The following is a 21,666-nucleotide window of genomic DNA, read 5'->3' as shown; positions in this document are numbered from 1 at the left end:
AAGGGTCTTTCTTCATTTTAGTGATTGCTGTGTTCATGCCTTTTCCTCTCAGGAAAAAGAACAGTTGATATTTCACTTTATACTAAAGGGATGAGAATTTAATAACTGATCCTTTCTGGGAGTACTTAAATGTTTAGAAATAGCCAAACCCTCTCCACCTCCATTGCATTTCTAGGTTTCTCTTTGGTTTGCTGTTCAGTTGCTAACTTATATCCAACTCTTTGTGACCCCATGGCCTAGCAGGCCAGGCTCCCCTGTCCTTCACTATCTCCCGGAGTTTGCTCAAACTCATGTCCATTGAGTTTGTGATGCCATCCAACCACCTCATCCTCTATCATCCCTCTTTTCCTCCTGCTCTCAATCTTTCCCCGCATCAGGGTCTCTTCCAGTGAGTCAGCCCTTTGCGTCAGCTGGCTAAAGCATTGGAGCTTCAGCTTCAGCATCAGTCCTTCCACTGAATATTCAGGGTTGATTTCCTTTCAAACCTTTGACTGGTTTGGTCTTGCCATCCAAGGAACTCTCAGGAGTCTTCTACAGGACCACAGTGCCCTTAAATGTCAGTTTCTTTGTAGGTTCTCTCTTAGGCACTCACCTTCCCACTTTAGGCCACCTCCCTGGGTAAATCTCTCCAGTTATGTGGAGTCAGAGACCCCTGTATACTGACAGCCCCTGAACCATCTCCAGTCTGCTCTTTCTCGAGATCCACACCTGCTATGGAGATCTGTCTACCCACTGGGCACTCCTGCTGGGTGAGTCACAGGTCTTTCAACTTCAGCACATCCACCCTCTTGCCCCTCCCTCCATCCCAACCTCCACAACCCATCACCAACTCTTGTCCATTCTCCATCCGGTATTCTGAGGTCTGTGTACATCTCTCTGTCCCTCCCAACACTACCCTCGTCTACCTCCCTCATGTCTCACCTGAAACAGCTCAGGGCTTCCTGATCAGACTCCTGTGTCTTCATCAGGAGATTCAAGACACAAAAGCCTCTGTGTGCTTATTCACTCAGTCTTGTCCAACTCTTTTCGACCCCGTGGACAGTAGCCCATCAGGCTCCTCTGTCCATGGGATTCTCCAGGCAAGAATACTGGAGTGGGTTGCCATGCCCTCCTCCAGGGAATCTTCCCAACACAGGTATCAAATCCAGGTGTCCTGTATTGCAGGTAGATTCTTTACCATCTGAGCCACCAGGGAAGCTGCAGTGATTCTTAAAACTTACTTTCTATTTATTTATTCCTTTTTACAATAGTGGATAAGTTGTGATGTGCACAACCAAACTTGAAAATGTGCAGAATGACATCTCTGAACATGACAATTGCTTTAAATTCCTTAAAAGACTTATGAGGGGCACTTCCCTGGTGGCTCAGTGGTTAGGACTCCATGCTTCCAATGCAGAGAGCACAGGCTCAATCCTTGGTCAGGGAACTAAGATCCCACATGCTGTGTGGCACAGCCAAAAAATAAAAATAAATAAAATGACAATAAGAATAATACAATAATTTTTCTAAAGAAATACTTTTTTTTAAGACTCCTTTTTTTAATAACCTTTTTAAAACACCTTTTTTTAATACCTTTTAAGACTCATGGGAAGAGCATCTCTCACAGGCCATGTCCACTTGCTAGCACAGTCTGTAGGTTTCATTTCCATCCCATAAAGAGGTCTCTTGTTGAGATTTTTGTTGTTGTTTTGGGCTTTTTGGCTGTGTGTGTGTTTGTAGTAGAATCTTCATGGTGGAAGTGCACTACAGTTTCTACAGTAAGTCCCGGTAATAACAAGAGCCTGGCTGAAGCCCCCCCTCCACCCTCACCCTCCCACCCTCACCCACCACATTTGGGCTCTGTTGGCAGTGGTGAAGGTCACCGTGTTTGCAGCACTGCTTTGGTTCACTCCCAGCTGGAGCTTTGATGACCCTGCCACCCATGTTTATTTACTGATTATAGTCCTGTCCCCACTTTTCTCCTCTTGAGTCTCTGCTTTGGTTGTTTTTGTGGGTTTTTGTCTCTTGGCTCCCAACCACTACCTTGATGACAAGATTCAAGGTTGGCTGAGTTTATTTATTCACTGATCTTCACCATGAGTCCTCTTGTGTTTTTCTCCCCTGAGCTGGTCCTGGAGAAGAGGAGTATGTGGAGCCCCACCCACACATCCAAGCTCTCCTCCCATGACACCCTTGTTTCTTGACCTCCGCCCTGCTGGATACCAGAATAAGCTCCCCAGCCTGGTGGGATCAGCCCTCCTAATACAGCTCCTAACAAGTCCCGCCAGGTCCTTTCTGCACAGACTTCCCAGCTCCTGGCAGCCAAGCTCAACTACTCTCCAGCCAATTCCTTCAAACTCTGATCGCACCATGGACAACCAGTGGTCCTAAAGAGGGATGACCAAGAGTGACCGAGCCTGTGGCCCTCCAGCTGTTTCATCACAGGACAGGAAGGGTCAGTGGACAAGAAGCCCAAGGAAATGAGTCTGGTCAACGTTTCGGCACTGGAAGGGGCAAAATAGTTGTTTAAGGGACTAATCTTCACCAGACGGTCTCTTTCTCCTCCTTCATCTCTGCCTTTTTCATCCTGGTAACGGATTCAGAGGACAGTCAGCTCCATGGCATTTATCAAAAGACACGTGACTTCCTTGAATGAGAGTGGTCTCTTTAACAGTACATTTAAGAGCTTAAAAGAGTAGTCCTGGGGGACTTCCCTGGTGGTGCAGTGGTTAAGACCCCACACTCCCAATGCAAGGGACGCAGGCCCTGGTCTGAGAACTAAGATCCCATATCCCTCAGCCAAAAAAAAAAAAAAAAAAAATAGAGTAACATTCAAACAACAACAGAAAAAGAGTAGTCCTGGAAGTGACTGTTTTACATTCTAAAGAATTTGTCATTCTTTTTTGATCTGGAGTTGATTCTATCAATGAACGAACTTTAAATCCTCCTGCTTCTACAGGCAGGAAGATGGCTTATCTGCAAAGCATAGCCTGCATACCTTTAATCATTGATGTTTAAGTAATCTCCTGAGTGTTTGAGCATCTAATGGGCTTGAGGAAGTGAGAGGGGTTGCCTTATTGGAAGCAATGAGACATGCAGAGCAGAGTATGAATGACTGAATCTTCTTTTTGGGTATCTTCGCATGTTTGCCATCATAGGAATTTTGATGAAGGAAAAAGAGCTGACCCAGAAAAAAATGCGCGTCTAAGCTTTGTAAAGATAATTAGTTTCACTTGAATTCCATTGTCAGTAGTATTTAATTGAAGTCCTTTTCACCAAAATATTTGATAATATATCTTGTGTCAACTAAATATCTAGTTGGTTTAGGTATTAGATTTCATGGTATTGAAGCAGGTTCTTTTAAACAGAGCAATTTGGGGCCAATGTGTTTTTCTCTGAAATTTCACCAAAGTTATTTAAGTCACCCTCCATACCAGAGGCAGACATGTCCCCCCACACCTTGATGATTTAGTTGTGAAATCATGTGTCTGACTCTTTCGAGACTCCGACTATAGCCCGCCAGCCTCCTCTGTCCATGGGATTCTCCAGGCAAGAATACTGGAGTGGGTTGCCATTTCCTCCTCCAGGGGATCTTTCTGACCCAGGGATCAAACCAGGGTCTCCCACATTGCAGGCGAATTCTTTACTGACTTAGCCACCAGGGAAGCCCACCCCCTGAAAGAGCTTCAAACTATGACCTCGAAACTATGTACAGTTTTACCTGTACATTCTTTGAGCTGCTTGGAGCTGTAAGGAAACATTTAACCCCTAGAATTTTATTTTCTTGCAGAGTATTGGAATACTTCTGGCCCTCTTTCACGCTGTGCAAAATATGACTTGATCTGTATAAAAACCAACTAATATAAGAAATCAAAATGCTTGGTATAATCACCACTGCTGCATGTCCTTGGGAGCTTAGAAGAGATGGAACCAATCATTATAGCCAAATCCAATTTTTAAAAAAAATTTATTGGAGTAAAGTTGATTTGCAATGTTGTGTTAGTTTTGAGGGTGTAAGTCCAATCTTGGAAACAGGGGTCTGGGGGTATGTGAGGGGCAGGAAAACAGTTACTAGAAAGATGTCCCCCTTCCCGGAGAGGCACAAAATGCTTTAATGTTCAAATTACATGAAGGCCCCACCATTCAGTGAGGAGCCTGGTTGTCTCTCACTAATGAGACAGGCTCCATTCCCTGGCTGGCAGCCTCAGCCCTGTCGGCTGCCTGGAGTCAGAGCATCGGAATCCTCAGTTGCTAGCCTTGTGGGGGTGAGAGAGGAAGTGCAGAGTGGTTTTGGCCCAAGTGTAACTACGTGAACCCTGAGGGAGAACGCTCTGTGGGAGGGTTCCGTGTTGAATCAGGAGCAGCCTGTCTCTGGAAATTTCTGTGCATTGTGCCACTTTGGGTCTTAAGCCCTAACTCAGCCAGGGCTTGGACTGGTGCAGTATCACACAAGCCCAGGAGGGTCATGGACCCAGCTGAGCTGTGGGGGCCTGTGTGTCACCCCTGTCTCCCTTCACGGCTGCAGGCACATGCTCCACATGGCTGATGTGGGAATTAAAACTACCTCCCTCAAGTCAAACACGTGTGCTCCCCTCCGAGGTGACCTGCTCTCAGGCCTCAGCTGGTGAACCCAGGAGTGGGCAGTGGGTTAGAGTCTTTTCTAGAGTGATGTGTGCCGGACACACAGCTGCACACATTCCTGAGACCCCTTTGACCTGCACATTAAACAGTGTGCTGTTGCTTTGACTTCAGTTTCGCCCTAGTGCAGTCAGGAGAAAACATGGATGTGATTAGCCTCTGTTTTCAGGCTTAGACAGTCAGGGGAAGCAGGGGAAAGTTGTATGTGAGTAACTCAGAAGGTATTTGTCTTTCTCTGACTTAGTTCACCTAGCGTGATCATCTCTAGGTCCATTCATGATGCTATGGCAGATACACAACTGTGTAAAATAAACAACAGGGTCCTACCGTATAGCACAGGGAACTATATTCAATAGCTTGTAATAAACCAGAATGGAAAAGAATATGAAAAATAATGGATTAGAGGTATGTGCGTAATGGAATCACTTGGCTGTTCACCAGAAATTAACACAACTTTACAAGTCAACTGTACTTTAATGAAAATATTTAAAAATAACTCAGGTTGCATGATAGGGAGTGGGGCTCTAATAAAGACTTTATGTCCACTGACTGGTGCCTGGGGCTACCGGATAGAGGGAAGGTCACAGCATGGTCACACCTGCCATGGTCTTGCAGGGGGTCATCTTATGGCTGTGCCTTGTGAATTTTGTTGTTCCCACGTGGGGCAGGGCCCTTCAAGGAGAAACATGAATAGTGAATAAGGGTAACTGGGGTCCATCCCTGTGACAAGCCCCTTCCCCTCCCCCCAGTCCTGGAGCTGCCCCAGCACTCAGGGCCACCCCACCCCTTCCTGCGCATGCAGGCAGCTCTGCAAGGGCCAGGTCCTGCTGGGCAGTAAACAGTGACTCAGGATACACATCCCCAGCTTGGAGGGTCTGACAAATGAAATACAAAAATGACTTTAAGCTGCCTCCCTCCTAGTCTGCACCACACATACACACACACACACAAGGGAGAAAAAATAGAGCAAAGACCAAATCTCCCAAAGGAAATAGCTAAATGAGTTCAAACTAGCATGCCAAGATGATATAAACAGCTTTATACCGGCCAAAGGTAAAAGGAAATTTCCCGCGTAAATATCTCAGGTGACAAGATTCTTGAGCAGAATCTTAAGATGGAGGGACAAAATTTGGCAGAAAGACTTGACCCTCACTCCAGACCATGAGTTTAAAATAAAGAACTCCATGTGAAGGTGTTGATAAACCATCAATCACTTAAATAAAGCTTTATCATTCTTGTTCCTAACAATAGTAACCTTGATGGTTTGAGGACCTTAAAATGCCCATTGGGAGATAGCTTTCAAACAGCTGCAAAATCTACCTACAGTCCGCTGCTCCTGACACTTTAGTGTGTGTCCTGCTCCCTTTGCTAGATTGACAGTGTCCTGAGGACTTGAATCTGCCCCTACACATCCCCACGCAGGGCACCCAGCACAGCCTCTTGTCTCTGGGCCGTCTGAGGATGCATAGAGACCAGAGGAGTGTCAGAGCCTGGGCTGAGTCAGCCAACTGACTGATTGGCAAGTCACAGCCTCTGAGACCCAGGTTCCTGAACTGTAAAAGGGGGAAGGGTCACTCCTGCAAGCCCCACAGGTCCTGGGAAGGACTTGGGAATCGGAAAATACCGTTCAGTTGTAGGTTCTGTTTCCAAGGGCAGCCCTTTATGCCTCACAGGTGTCTACACCCTCGGAGGTGACAGAGGCTTGCCTGTGATGGTACCATGGCCACTTCTCCATCTCTGTGAATGGAGGATATCATACTGCTATAACCTAATCAAGAATATTTGTATTTGAGCAGAGCATCTTGAAAGTATGCTGCCTTAGCAGAAGGAATGAATCCCAGATGCTCACATGGGGGCTGGAGGGAGCTGGTTTGAACCACATTTTCAATCTACCCATAAGGCACTAGGGCTTCCCTGATGGCTCAGTGGTGTAGAATCCACCTGCCAATACAGGAGACACAGGAGACACACATTCCATCCCTGGATCAGGAACATCCCCTGACAGAGGAAATGGCAACCCACTGCAGTATTCTTGCCTGGGAAATCTTATCTTCCACAGGGTAACAAAGAGTAGGACACAACTGAGTGACTAAACACACACACATATAAGGCACTTACACGGCTGTCTTAAAATTCTGTGCTCAGTAATTCACAGCATCAACAAACAATGAAATGAAATAACAGCAAGAACAAAAGGAAACTGGAAGAGCCCAAGCGGCCTGGGGGAGCTCTATGGACTATGTGGTGATAATGCTCTAACTGGGCCCCAAAGAGACCCCAGCAGTGCTCAGTCACTGCTGACCCCTGACCACGGGAGCGAGGCCACAACAAGATCTTGTCCCATCGCTCTGGGATTCAGGGTGTCTCTGTTGAAGGTAATAAGACTATTTTGAGTCATTTCTTAAGGAATGTCACACTGGCTGATGGCCCTGTGGGTCCTGTGGCCCCTGCCCCATCTGTGCCCAGTCCCTGGACACCCACTATGAGGCCTGGTATCCCCACGACCAGGTGTAAAGAGCAAGTCTCTGGCTGCGGTCTTGGTACCCAAGGCTGGGACCCCTCCTGCCTGGAGCAGCTCGCCCCCATGATGATGCCCCCACAAGGACACCATCCTTTGCCTCCAGGTCATCGAACCACTGCTCTGGTTTTATACTGAGAACGTGCATGCTCCCTTCTCCACAGGACAAAGGACTTCAGGCAAAGTGCAGGGGGCTTGCTCCACCGTGGGCAGCTGGGCTACACTCCACCTCAGTGATCTGCTCCAGGTTTCTGGGGTCTCCTCAGCTTTGGTTAAAATGCTACAAATTTAACGTAGGAAGAGACTGGAAACTGGCCCCGTTTAATGTGCAAATCTGTTTTAGTATCGTCATCTCTTTTTCACCACAGGCCCCTTAGGGATCTGAAGCCCATTTCTTCAAGATGTTGACTGTCTTTATACCACAGCTGGGGATCTCGGTTCACCTTCACTAAGGACCATGTGGCCCAAGGGGTCCCATCACTAAGGTCCACGTTCGCCTATGTTCATCTTTACTAAGAACCACGTGGCCTGAGTGGCCCCATCACTACAGATCACATCCTCCTGAGGGGCCCCATTACTAAATACCACGTATGTTTATGAGGCGCCATCATTAAGGTCCATGTCCTCCTGAGGGGCCCCATCACTAAAGACCACGTCTGTCTATGAGGCACCATCATTAAGGTCCATGTCCTCCTGAGGGGCCCTATCGCTATGGACCATGTGGCCTTTGGAGCACCATCACTAAGGACCACGTCCATTGGAGGGGTCCCATCACGAAGGACCATATCCTCCTGAGGGGTCCCATCACTAAGGGCATCCTCCTGAGGGGCCCCATTGAGGGTCTGTCTGTGGGGTCCTTGGCCCCTCCAGAACCCTGCTAAACGAGCCTTCCTGGGAGCTGAATTGTGCATAATAAGGACTCTGTCCTTCTCAGTATTTTTTTAGGCTGAAAAGAAACTTTCCTGCATTCCCTGCCTTTGGCTTCAGTTAGTTATTTGAAATGGCAAAAGTTATTAAAATTCCAATGTGGGAATTTGCTTAATAAACAGGAAGGGAGTTTTGAGGACCCACCACTGAGTATGCAGATTAACCCTGCACTTGCCAGTTCTGGGGTGTTGGCAGTTTCTACGCTGGCCTTGGAGGAGGGTCTCTACTCAGGGGGCTTTCCTTATACTGTTCCTGGGCTGCTATGCGTTTTTGTTATATGTAACATGTACTTTTTTAATAGCAAACTTAAAATAGACAGAAACATATGAAATGATCTCATTTATACAAGACTTGAGTAACTACAGATTCACCTCTCGATGGCAACATTTATTCATTCACCAAATATTTATTGGGTGTCAGTTTTACAGGGAAATAAAGAAAACAAACAACTTGAAGAGGTCAAAGAGAAATAAAGCAGAAGGAAAAAACCTTGAGGGGAAAAATAGGCCTGGAGGAACTCAGAGGGTAGTATACTCCTGGCCCCAAGGGGAAAGCAGGAGAGACTTCCTGGAGGAGGCAGCATCTGGGCTTGGCCTTGAGAAGTGGGGAGGACAGTGGATTAAAGACGGCCACACATTCTTTGACATCCTCCCACTGAGAAATGGCACCTTTGACCCTCCCCAGAATTTCCCCAGGTGGTGGGCTCTGTGACTGCTCCCATCAACAGCATGGTAGCATTGATGCGGGTCAGTTTCCAGGCCAAGCCCTTAAGGTGTCAGCTGCTTCCTCTTCTTGTCTTTTGGAAGAGCTGATCTTAGAATGCTCTCTCTGGGACCCCTGAGCCTCCCTGCTGCCCCTACCCTAAGGCCCCCATGCTGGACAGGCCACATGTATGCATGTCAGTGGAGCAGAGGCTGAAGGTGGCAGGTGGGTTTTGGTGGGGATGGGGACCCATAACGCACCCTGAGCACTGCTTGCATGAGCATCCCCCAGAAAAACAAAGACCCTTGAGCTTCACTCAGGACAAAGTGGATCAGAATCCCAAGGAATGCAGCCCAGGAACCTGCCTTAACAAGCACCTTGGGACTTTTAGACCCAATCTGAGAAACAGTGGAATGAGGACTAGACCAGCTTCAGTAGAGGGAAGAAGGGGATGGTGGATTTAAGTAAATAGGAAGAAAAGGACTTTTCGAAGCGCTTCATTTTATAAGCAAGTGCAGTTGAACAAGTAAACAAACAGAAAGGAAGGTGGATGTTGGAACAGGCACAGCATCTCCAGCTGGGCACTTGAGCTTGGCAGACCCCAGGAAGGTGGTAGTGGGGAGAGGGTTCTGCTGCTGACACAGGGCTGTCTCCCTGTGAATGAACATGGGGGATTTCATCACACATCACACCTGAGCCTCTTACTGAAGCAGCAGTTATGGCTCCTGGGGCCATCAAAGTCATCTTCCCTCCCCTGCCCTCCTCTACAAGGGAAGCCTTCTGTGTTTGTGCAGGAGAAAGAGAAAGAGAGAGAGAAAGCCCAGTCAGTAGGACCCAAGCAATCAAAGACCTGGAAACAGACAAAAGATGGAAACAGACAAAAGACAGAGAGAGGGGAGGATGCAGGGCTTTGTGCGCTGTTACTCATGTTGATAAACGGTACTAATAATGTGTAAGGCAGACGTGAACATGGGAGCCAAAGACATGTCACTCTGGAAGACTGTTTATAGGAATGTCCACTGAACATCTTGAGAAACAGATATTGATAAGGATTGAACTGAATTAAATTGGATTCAATTGACAGTAATGAATCTGATCCTCTTAATCCTTTTAATCATTAGTGTCTTCCTACTGGTAACCAAAAGTATTTATTTTGAGGTTGTTGTTGGTTCTTTTCCTCTTTAAGGAAATGAAAATAAAATACCAATGAAGTGTTTTTAAAAGAGGATTACCTAAGGGACTGCCCTGGCAGTCCAGTGGTTAAGACTTCACCTTTCAATGCAGCGGGGTTCGATCCCTGGTTGGGGAGCTAAGATTTCACATGCATCCATGCCAAAAAACCCAAAACATAACAGGAGCAATACTGTTACAAATTCAGTAAAGACTTTAAATAATCTTCCCCCCTCAAAACAAGAGGATTGCCTCAAACTAAACTGTTAAGCTACATGTTGGGGTGAGAAGCTGGGAGGAACATCAGCTCCTGCAGAAGTGGGAAGGTAGCAACATCTCTATTGTGAAGTTACATATTTGATCTGCACACTTTTCTGTATTATGTTGTTTAGTCCTGTCGGACTCTTTTCGACCCCATGGACTGTAGCCCACTAGGCCCCCTCTGTTCATGGGATTCTCCAGACAAGAATACTGGAACCAGTTGCAATTTCCTTCTCCAGGGGATCTTCCCAACCCAGGGATCGAATCCGCGTCTCTTCCACACTGGCAGGCGGATTCTTTACCTGGTGAGCACAGGCTCAGGGTGCGAAGGTGTTAAAGGAGAAGTAGCCGCAGTGTAGATGGGCTTAGAGGGGTTAGTTCCCAGAAGACGCGCCGCCCGCGGGGTCCTCGTGTGTGCACAGGTCAGGGACAGGGGAGGCCGGCTCCAGCTCCCGTGGCCTCACGCGGGTGCCGGGTGCCCCTTTAGTGTGCGTGGATGGGGCACACGATGGAGACGTGTGAACACTTGCGGGGCTCATTCTCTCCTGATTACTGAAAGGCTCGTCTGTCGGAGTCTCTTGAGCGAGATGTTTTCCTGGAATGCAGCTCTGAGCCCAGAGCGTGGAGACTTAAACAGCACGAAGCACAGAGCTGCCAAAGGCATCTTTAGAGCTGCGACGCAAAGCCAGGACATTCCGAAGGCCTGAGCGGGAGGGAGGGAGCGGGCTGGAGGGACCAGGGCGCGCGGTGCGCAGGGGAGGGGACTGTGGTCGGGAGGGCCGGTGGCGGCGAGATCCCGAGGCCTGAGCGGGGACCCTCAGAGCACCCAGCCCTTCCCCCGCTGGATGCCGCGTCCCCTCCCGAGGCAGCCGGACCTCTCTTGCCCTTCGCCCGCGGTCTTTGGCGGCCCAGGCGCCCACAGCCCCGCAGCCTTGGAGGAGCCGCGGCCGGAGAGAGGGGCGCGGAGACTTGGCACGGACGCTTGGCCCGCGGCCCGTCGGCACAGCGCCAGCCTGCCGGGTCCCGCCCCGGCCCGGACTCGGGGACCGCCCGCGCTTCCAGTACCCTTGAGCGCAGTTCTTCAGAGCGCAGTCCGCCGGCGCCGGGTCCTCCAGAACAAGCGCCTTCCTTATCCTTCCCGCGCAGTGGCTAAGGCGCGCTCATCTCTCTCCAGCGCATCCGCTGCAACCATGGCCACCTCCTCCGCGCGGCCCGCCTTCCTGGTCATGACCGCACTGGCGCTGCTGCTGCTGCTGTGCGTGGGCCCAGGTAAGGAGGCAATTTCACGGCGCTAACGCCGAGAGGAGGGCGCGGAGACCAAGGCGTACATCCCGAGTCCTGGCAAGGGCCAAGAGTTGAAAGCGGTCTTGGGTTCTGCCCTTGCGCGGTGGGAAGTGGCAGAGTTCAGGGTCAAGGGCAGGGTTTCAGGTGTTCGCGGCAACCTTGGGAAAAGAGGCGGAGGAGCCTTGGACAGAACGCTAGAGGCAGGGCGCAGTGGGCGCTGTAGGCAGGTGGCACCCAGAACTCAGAGGAGTCAAAAGGCCTTCATCCCCAGGGTCCCTTCCAGGTGTTCCCTTTCTGGCGCCTCGTCTCAGTTAAGTTCCAGGCCTGCAAATCTGCGCGAGCAGGAGCAGGGCCTCACCTCCTCGCTGGGGAAAAGCTCTGAAAGGAAATTCTTTAACATCTCTACTTCTTGGAGGCCCTCTCGAATGGGTTGGCAATCCCAGTTCTTTCCCTAGAAAACGCGCGCATTCACGCACAGGCTGCAGATGAAGTGGGTGGGGTGTGGACTTCTGAACCCTGGGAGCCCACAGAACCCACCGTAGGGAGGTTTCACCCTGAGTGCTCACTTCCCTCTTACCATCCTTTATGGCTCAGGAGTGGCCTCCTGCAGGCAGGGGTGCCTTTACGGGTGTGAGAGGTGGGGTGGTGACCCCAGGTCTACTGGGAAGATTCAAGGGCTGGAAGGTGGGAGGGTGACCTGCTCAAGAACCTGAGACTGAAGCTTCTCACAACACAAAGCAGCCAAGCAAGGTGAGTGGAAAGGCAGGACCCCCTTGGTTGCTGAACGTCTGTGTTTTGTGTGGTCAGCACAAGTTGGGAAGAGCAAACATAGGCCAGAGGAGCAATGGGAGCCCTGGGGGGCATTAGCACAACAGAGGGGCTGGGGTGACTGCTTTTCTAATTTAGGACCACAAGGGAGGCCAGTCAATCACTCCCCATCACCTGATTTATCACCTCCCGCTTGTTCCTCCCATTTTAAGAACCACAACTGAATACAGCAAGTGGACATCAGCTAGAAACCCATTTTTGGGTTTTCAGGATTTGTATTTTATTTCATTTATACCAAGATTGCAGTGATAGGAGTTGGTTAAAATATTATGGTCATTGAGCTGGAATGTGAAAGTTCTTATGACACCAAATAAAAATCTTTATGTAAAGTCCCCAGAGTGATTTTATGACACCCAAAAGCATTTAATGGAGAAAGGGACCATTGCCCTTTCTTGATCAGTTTATCATGAGCTTCAAAGGGGGCATTTTAAAATTCCAAACCCGCTGGGAGATCGAATGCCAGGGAGCTAAACTTGATCAACTCAGGAGTGCGTATGAGCACAGCCTAAAAATGGTGACCAGTGATGTTGGGGTAGAAATCCATGATGCTACAAGACAAACCCCACAGCAGCTCATTCGTTCTTTATTCCTTTCTTCAAATAAAGTTAGCGTGGTGTCCACGTTCATGCATTGATATTTACAGTTCAGTGGGCAGTAATTGGCACCATGGCATCGCTGATATTTATCATTTTAGGACTTGTTCACCCTTTTCAATTGTGTAGCTGAATCTGATGAGGCTCACCTTTCTGGGTTAGTAGTGACACAGATTTGCTAGGAGAAATTGCAGCTTTAGCACAAATGCCACTCAGATGGTAAAGAATCTGCTTGCAATGCGGAAGAGCCAGGTTCAATCACTGGGTCAGGAAGATCCCCTGCAGGAGAGCATGGCAACCCATTCCAACATTCTTGCCTGGAGAATTCCATAGACAGGAGCCTGGCAGGCTCCAGTCCAAGGGGATGCAAAGAGTTGGGCATGACTGAGCGACAAACACTTTTCACTTTTCCAATGTCTGTTTCAATTCATCAGTATTAAAGTGCTCTTACAGAATACAGACAGAGAGGTGGTACTTAATTTGGCAGGCTACTCTGAGTCATTGGAGACTCACATATATTAAGATACTAAAATATGCTCAGATTCGTGCTCTGTCCATGTTGGCAAATGTAGATTCCTTCGCTGGCTCTTGAGGTTGGGAGGGAAGCACAGACTGAAAGTGGTCCCACCCCTTGTAACTGAACCTCCTGTGCAGCAGCCTCCCCAGTGCTGACTCACAACTGATGCCCTGATACCTCTAGTGACTCTGGATGGGAAGCTTCTCTGTTGATTTGCTCCAGCCGTGGGTGGCTGTCTGGTGCTGGCAGCCTGCTGCCCACCCATAGATTTATGGCACAGTGGCATCTTAGAGCCATCTATCGCTCTGCTCCCAGAAGTTTCTTTCCTCTAGTTTAACATCTATGTGTTTGTGTGTGTGTGTGTGTGTTAGTCACTCAGTCATGTCCAACTTTCTACAGGGCTACAGCCTTGTAGCCCACCAGGCTCCTCTGTCCATGGGATTCTCCAGGCAAGAATACTGGGGTGGGTTGCCATGCCCTCCTCCAGGGGATCTTCCCAACCCAAGGATCGAACCTGGGTCTCCTGCATTGGCAGGCAGATTCTTTACCGTCTGAGCCACGAGGGAAGCCCCAGTTAAACATCTAAATTACTTTAATTTGTTATCATACACACACACAGGCCGTTTGTTCCTCCTGGACTTTTTCCTCTTTCTAAACCTTTTTCCTTTTGCCAGAACTCCTGTTTTTCTGTGACCATCTGAAGGTCACATGTTAGTACCTGAACCAAATAGTAAAAGAGGTGGGCTGATCAGAGACAAGCTGAAACACAGGCAGGACAAGTATTTCCTTTCTGCAAGACGCTCTCCTTTTATTTACACAGCCTAAAATTGTACCTGCTTTTTAAACAACTGCATCTCTGTAGACTGACTGGAAGTGTAGATGATAATTCTGAATTCAGACCACTGCCCACTTAGCCCACCGCCCAGAGACACCAGCCCTCCTCTGAAGACATGAGGGTGGCCCCACTGTGTTCTCCTCTTGCAGTGGGATCCCTAGAGTTCCCCCCAGACCTGGCTCCCTATTCTAAAGGCAGGTGGGAGGCACCCAAATTCAAACACCTGTGGGGGGCTTGAGAGGTAAAGTGCTGTTTACAGACCCCGGGGTCTGCCAAGTGACCTGGGTCTGGAAACATTCAAATACTAAATCCGTAAACATGGGGCACCTAAGAAAACACACTTGCAGGTCATGTTTAGCGGTGAGCAGCCAATTTGTGACTTTTGGCTACAAATGTGTTTTTTTCCTCCCCAACGACATAATAAATTTTTTTAAGCAGAGTTTCTTAGTCTTCTTTGGGCCCCACACACTTCTGAAAGTTTGGCTGGAGCTCTGGCTCCTATTCCCAGAAGACCACACCTTTGCAGTTGCAAATTGGTCCACAGTTGGGGAGGGCAGGACCTGCTGAAGGATGGATACCACCATCTCAGCATCTCCATCCTTGGGCCAGACTGTGGCTCATACACCTAAGGATGCTCTGCTCAGTCTTTACAAGGCTGTGCTCTGTCCCAGAGCCTCTGGTTCCCCCTCCACAGGACAAGCCTCATTCCTGTAAGTAGCACTCAGAGACCAGAGGCTTCCACAGTCTTCGAACCAGCTCACGGGCCAGAGGGTACGTTTCATGAGATCAAACTCATCATTTCCTATTAAACGATTGGGCAGGTTATAAACACTTCTAGATCTGAATACAAACCACAGTAAATGGTACACATGATGCCTGATTGTAAGACAGTCAGGGCAAGTAACGATACAGGGCTGAACTTTGAGAGCACTGAGGCACGTGCCTCGGCTTGTGGTAGAGAAAGCCCACTTCTGCCTTCATCTTCTCACGACTGCCATCTGTGTGGTGTCACCTCTTCTTGTAAGGACATCAGTCGTTGGATTTAGAGCCCAGCCTAAACCCAGCATCATGTTACCTCCGGACCCTTAACTCATTGCATCTGCAAAGACCTTATTTTCAAATAGGTTCCCATGCTGAGGTTCTGGGTGCTATGAATTTGGGGGGACACTATTTAGTAAAGTCTGCAGGCAGGTACATATGACAGATAGCTGCCTGAATATTATTTAATTTTTTTAAAGTTTTATACTAGAATATGGGCTTCCCAGGTGGCTCAATGATAAAGTTTCAGCCTGCCAATGCAGGATTTGATCCAGGGTTCAATCCCTGGGTGAAGAAGATCTCCTGGAGGAAGAAATGGCAACTCCTCACTCCAGTATTCTTGCCTAGAGAATCGCATGGACAGAGGAGCCTGGTAGGCTACAGTCCATGGGGTCACAAAGAGTCGGACATGACTGAACAACTGAGCACGCATGTATACATAGCCAGTTAACAATGTTGTGATAGTTTCAGGTGAACAACAGAGGGACTCAGCCATTCATGCAATACACATGTATCTCTTCTCCGCCTAACTCCTGGTGACTGCCTGAATACTATGATAGAAGGGCTCAAAGGACAATGTTACTTTTCCTGGAGAACAGTTCAGATGGTCTCCAGTGGCTCAAACCTCAGCCATAATCCTTGTCACCAGTTTGAGCAACGGGCAGCCTGAATGGCCTTTTCTACATAACAGGAAATGCAGCAAGCATTGGATACCAAGTTGCCAAAGCAGGATAGAGGCATGAAGTGAGTTTTTTCCAATGTGGATTTTTGCATGTGAGAAATTTAAGGGTTCAGTACAATCCTGAAATGATTTCTGTCTTCATTCCTTTAGGCGGCATAAGTGGAAACAAACTCAAGTTGCTGCTTCGGAAACGAGAAGGTAAATACAGCCTACATGGATAAGGGGGCATTCTTCAGCGGGTTGCAGGGAAATGGGGATGTTGATGTGTTCACTGGAGGCTTGTGTTTGGAAAATGAAAAGTGTTTACTCCTTAAAAGGTTAACAGATAGAAGGGGTGGTTCTGTGGGGATGTGGTGCGGTATTTCATCAGATAAATATTATTGCCAGTTAATGCTTCTCTGAAAGCTGTCAGTGTAGATTCAGAAATAAAAGGAACAGAGCGGCAGTGTTCAGGGAAGGCTGTTTTAGAACCCTGGTGCCCTTTAGAGCACATGCCTGAGTCTGGAGCACACACTGCCTTAGTCCTGGGGCAGCGCAGAGTGGGCTTGTGGGCGTCCTCTGTATCCAGGTGGCCCTTGGGAAAGGGTTAACCAGAAAGACTTGTGTTGCTGACACCTGTTGTGAAGAACATGCCTCAGGGAGTGGTGGTAGCACATGAACCGTCTGGGAACCATGCAGGTGAGTCCTGGCCCCTGCAGCGGGTTCCGTCACCCTGTGGTCCTGTCAACACCATTCTCCCTCGGAACATGTGTCTTCACCTGGAAAACAGGAAGTGATCTGTCCCTTAGAGTGAAGACTAAATTTCTGAGGTGAACTTTTAGCCACTTATTCTTTTCCCTGAGTTAACGGGGCTCCAGGAGGTTGAATTTGAAGTCTGTTCCCCGCTGTGGGGCCCCGGTGCTTATGCAGCTACTTCCCAGGGGGTCTGCAGTGACCCCTCCACCTGACACACACCTGCTGAGCACATGTGGCTCCTCTCGGTATGAAGAGGGACTCCCAGCATCTCCCCAGCTCTTCCAGCCGCTTCTGAGGCCTTCGTCCACCCCTGACCTCCCAGGCCCCTCAGACGGCCCCTTCCCTGGGCTGAGCAGCCATCTCCCAGGGATACCAGGGCTGATGGGAGTTCTGGCAGGGCCACCTGTGCAAGGGATACCAGAGAGAAAGTGACCGAGAAAATCAGGACTCCTCTGTGTATACCTTCAGCGTTTATCCAGCTCAAGACAAGAAACATATACTGAGCACCTACTGTGTGTGAAACAGTGTGACAGGCCCAGAGGGAAATGCCCAGACGAGCAGGTGGAGAGAATACAAACGTGCTGGTATTTACCCATGTGAGCAAGGACACAAGGGCACTTGACTTCCTTTTCCTGTGCAACCTCCATGCCAACCTCAAGGCAAAGACCATCCATCCAGCGTCACAGATGAGGGAACAGGGGCTCAGAGGCAGTCAGCAGGGCCAGCCCAGGACCCAGAGCTTCCCTGAGTGTATCTGCAGGAGTGGGGCCCTTTCAGCACTGAGCCCATGAGAGAAGGCATTCAGGGAAGCCGTGGGAAAGGTAGGGTCACCCCATTAAGAGGCAGTCCAATCATCAGTGGTCACACAGTGGGACCCCAGGTGGCACCGCTTGTCCCCACAGCCCCTGCTGGACTTGCCTGGCTGGCTGGCCCAGGGCCCCTTGTTCCAGCTCTCTCTCCCCTGGACTCCTAAGCAGCCCCAGAGGGCTCTTGTTTACTTGGATAGTGAACACCCACCAGGCAGCACTGGATACACCGTGGTTTCCTGACAGCAGAGCCCACAAGGAAGCACCAGCCCCTGTCCAGGGCTGGACCTGGGTCTGGGTGTGGCCAGGGGCTGCAGAGGAGGAGCTGAATTCGGTTCCTGCCCCAACCCCAGGCCTGTGATATGGCAGTGCCCAGAGGGCAGGGCTGGCTACCCCAGAGCCCAGGGTGGGACCTAGTGAGGGAGCCCCCACTGTATCCGTGTCCTGCAGGAAGGATATGCCAGACAGAGCATCTCCTGCCAGGCAGGGTGGGAGGGGATGTGGAAGAGCAATTCACCCCAGTGAGGAAAGAAATCATCTTTGTACTTGGTGGTGGGGGTACCCCTTGTTTCAGCCCCTGCTCCCACTACGACACCGGTGGCTGTCCAGGAGAGCAGAGCCAAGGAGTTCCTGAGCAGCCTTAGGAGGCCCAAGCGGCAGCTGTGGGACCGCTCGAGGCCAGAGGTGCAGCAATGGTACCAGCACTTCCTGTACCTGGGCTTCGATGAGGCGGTGGGTGTCCCGGCTCCCTCGGCAGGAGGGGTGGGCCTGGGAGAGTGGGGGCTGGTGCAGACGCCTGGCTTCCCCTGGTGGGGATGAGGGTTGGGGGGCAGAGGCCTGGATCCCGTGGGGGTAGGTGGGACAGAGGGCTGGCTTCCTACAGGGCAGAGTGGAGGTGAGGGGCAGAAGCCTGGGTCTTCCTGAGGGAATGGGGGTTGGGGGGCAGAGGCCTGGATTCCCATGAGGGTTGAGGGTGGAGGGGGGGAAAGGAGGCTGGCTTTCTACAGGGCAGGGTTGGGGGGCAGAGGCCTGGCTCTCCCTGGGGGGATGAGGGTTGGGTGGGGGCGGGGGAGAGGCTTGGATTCCCACCAGATGGTGGGAGGGCATGCAGGGAAACGGGCAGAGAATGAAGTTCTGTTATTTGCCCTGAAGTCAAAGCCAGAGCTGCCAGGCACTGGACTACGTGACCGTCAGGTATACGGTGTTGGCTGGAATTTTCCACCCCGCTGTGCCCAATGGGATCCCTCCCATCAGGGTTTCGTAGCAGAATTCCAGAGACTTCCCTGCCTGAAGAGGCTGGGACTTAGATTCAGGGAGAGTCTGATTTTCCTAGGAACCCTCTGACCGTATCTGTATGGTTTTATCTGAGTGTGAGTAAATGTGAGGATGCAGTAAGGTTCTAACATGCACAGATGGGACTAGAAGGACATGCACCCAGACACCAGTAGGGATTGGGAGTGGAAATAGCCCCTTTCTCTTTGTCTCCCTCCCACCGTGCTTTTGTAAAATGTGAGTCTGCATTATTTCTGTATTTATAAAATATTTTTTAAGTTTTTTGAAAAAAAGTTATTTTAAGGCAAAACCTTAAACAAGATTATAAAATTAGGAAAACCAAAGAATGAGGCTACTACCCTATGTGACAAACTGCAGTATTGTGAGTCAAGCAAGCCATCTTCTTTTAAAAGCAGAGACTGGTGGGGGTGGTAAGGGTGGTGGAGGTCGCAGCCCCAGGCCAAGCAGATGAAGAAGGTGGAATTGTGCCCACGTAGTGTTTGTGGCCTGAGTTGGTGCACCAGATCTGTTTGAGCATCACTACAGTTGTGAGAGAGTCACCACCAGACACGCCCTGAGGCTGCAGTATGATTCTGTTCACCACCATTTACTAAGCCCTGTGCAGCAGCCCAGGCAGGACTGGGGGTCAGCGTCTGCCACACTAGACCCCTAGTGCTGGGGGCAGGCCCAGTTGTTACTGCATTGGGCAGATGTCCGCTTTCTTTACCAAAAAAGAGAAGAATGCTGAAGTCTGGGGTATATTCAGAACTCGCAGGCAGGGGTTCAGGGGAAGGGGTGTATATGCCTTTGGGGACTAGGCTTTCAGCAGTGCTCTCCTGCTGGTTAGAACTGACCTCTGGCCCAGGGATGCTGTAGGCAGGAGTAATTATTTTTTTAAGTACTATTTATTAGTTTTTATTGAAGTACAGTTGAAAAGTACTCTCTTATTGAAGTACGCTTGAAAGTCCCTTGAACTGCAAGGGGATCAAACCAGTCAATCCTAAAGGAAATTAACCTAGAATATTCACTGGAAGGACTGATGCTGAAGCTGAAGCTCCAGTACTTTGGCCACCTGATGACTCACTAGAAAAGACCCTGATGCTGGGAAAGATTGAGAGCAGGAGAAGGGGGAAACAGAGGATGAGATGGTTAGACAGTATCACTGACTCAATGGACATGACTTTGAACAAGCTCTAGGAGATAGTGAAGGTCAGGAAAAGCCTGGTGTGCTGCAGTTCACGGGGTCACAAGGAGTTGGACATGACTTAGTGACTGAACAACAGTTGATTGTTGTTAATGTTAGTTTCAGATACACACGCACATATATATATGTTATTTTTCGGGTTCTTTTCCCTTATAGTTACCACAGGATATTGAATATAGTTCCTCCTTGTGCTGTACAGTAGGACCTTGTTGCAGGAGTTTCTATTAGGGGTCATTCATTGTTAAAGAAAAACACCAGAGAAACACCACCAGTAAAATGTGCTCTGGGAAGTGGTGTCTTTAATCCCATCCTTTCTCACCCTCTTCTCCAGAAATTTGAGGATGACATCAGCTATTGGCTGAATAGAAATCGGAATGGGCACGACTACTACGATTACTATCAGCGCCACTATGATGAGGACGCGGCCATTGGCCCCCGGAGTGCCCACAGCTTCCGTCACGGAGCCAGCGTGAACTATGACGACTACTGACCACCCCTTCGGGCAGGTTCAGGCCGTGGGCTCCGCACAGCTCTTGGGCTGTGTCTGCCATGTCTAGTCTTGGCCCATCTTCCCTACTCGCTTTCTATGGCCAGAAAGGAAGCATTAACACAGAGAATATAAAGGCCTTTCGAGAGTCCATGCAAGTTCCTAACACTGCATTCCATTTAAAACTATAAATAAAAGCATTTTGTTTAAAAGTCTGAGTTTGAAAGTTTGAATGAAACTTAAGCTGGCGAGAGTTTTCCTTCCCTGGATGTTTCTCAACCTCTCAGAGGCACCAAGTGTGACCCCCTCCAAGAGTCCCTACCATCCCAAGCCATGGGATGGAGCAGGGGTCTTCAGTGTGTTAGAATTCAGTCCACACTAAATGCAAACAAACAAGCAAAACCCAGCAAGAAAATTTATTGGAAATCATTTAAGATCACAGAACACAGTTTGGAGGATCTAATCATTGATGTGGTTTTGCAAGTTTGATTGCTCTTCCATGGCCTGAGCCAGAACCGGACCTATTTAATATTATTAGGCAGGAAAAATGGGTAATATAAAAACCACTAAAGTTCGGCTGACTTCAGAGCTTCACTTACCTTAAGAAATTGAACCTTGTCTAATGAATCCAAGATTTAAGAATATACTTTGCATCGTGTTTAAGCAACCTGAGTGAATGGAAAAGTGGGGGTGGGTGAAGGGAGGGGAGGGAGATGGGGGGGGTGACACTTGCAGAGGGGACGGGCCCTCAGCATGGCTCTTGTACTCACAGACTCTGACAGCCTGCTGGAAGCTTTCTCACAAAACTGCTACGTGATTTGTACATAATCTCTGAGACACCCCGATATTCACAGGCTGCAGGTAATGAACCCCTGGGCTTGGTGGCAGATACCAGCTTAATGAGAGCAGTGTTTCTGGAAAATCCTTTGGAATCCCTACAACTTTTAAAAATTGGTGGTAAAACACACACAACATAAAATCCCCCGTTTTGAGCATTTTTTGGTGCACAGTTCAGGTGCATTAAGTTCATTCACATTGTTGTGCAACTGTCACCAATCTCCATCTCCAGAGCCATCTCATTTTCCCCAAAAAGGTACTCTGTCCATGAAACCGTAAGTCCCCAGCCCCGCTCCACCTTCTTTCTGTCTGCATGGATTGTACTCCTCTAGGGACCTCCTGTAAGTGGAATC

The 21,666-nt window shown here is 49.3% G+C and overlaps 1 protein-coding gene across 1 annotated transcript; it reads left to right on the top strand.

Moving 5' to 3' along the window:
* Positions 1-10,634: 10,634 nt before the first annotated feature.
* On the top strand, positions 10,635-20,691 carry ECRG4 (ECRG4 augurin precursor). Its single transcript, XM_061432552.1, has 4 exons — positions 10,635-11,464; positions 16,123-16,170; positions 18,088-18,245; positions 20,321-20,691. Exons 1-4 carry the CDS (start codon positions 11,041-11,043, stop codon positions 20,477-20,479), a joined length of 789 nt encoding a protein of 262 aa, XP_061288536.1. The 5' UTR covers positions 10,635-11,040; the 3' UTR covers positions 20,480-20,691.
* The last annotated feature ends 975 nt before the right edge of the window (positions 20,692-21,666 follow it).

The sequence above is a fragment of the Bos javanicus genome, chromosome 11, assembly GCF_032452875.1.
Source record: "Bos javanicus breed banteng chromosome 11, ARS-OSU_banteng_1.0, whole genome shotgun sequence".
NCBI lineage: Eukaryota > Metazoa > Chordata > Mammalia > Artiodactyla > Bovidae > Bos > Bos javanicus.
Note: the sequence above shows the minus strand (reverse complement) of the source record. Positions and strands in the feature narration are given on the sequence as shown.

Excerpts from the sequence above, each read along its gene's own strand:
- ECRG4 (XM_061432552.1), top strand. The coding sequence starts at position 11,041 with ATGCCGCGTCCCCTCCCGAGGCAGCCGGACCTCTCTTGCCCTTCGCCC. Across the intron at positions 11,465-16,122 it reads GCTGCTGTGCGTGGGCCCAG|GCGGCATAAGTGGAAACAAA; the intron begins GTAAGGAGGCAA and ends TCATTCCTTTAG. Across the intron at positions 16,171-18,087 it reads GCTGCTTCGGAAACGAGAAG|CCCCTGCTCCCACTACGACA; the intron begins GTAAATACAGCC and ends CCCTTGTTTCAG.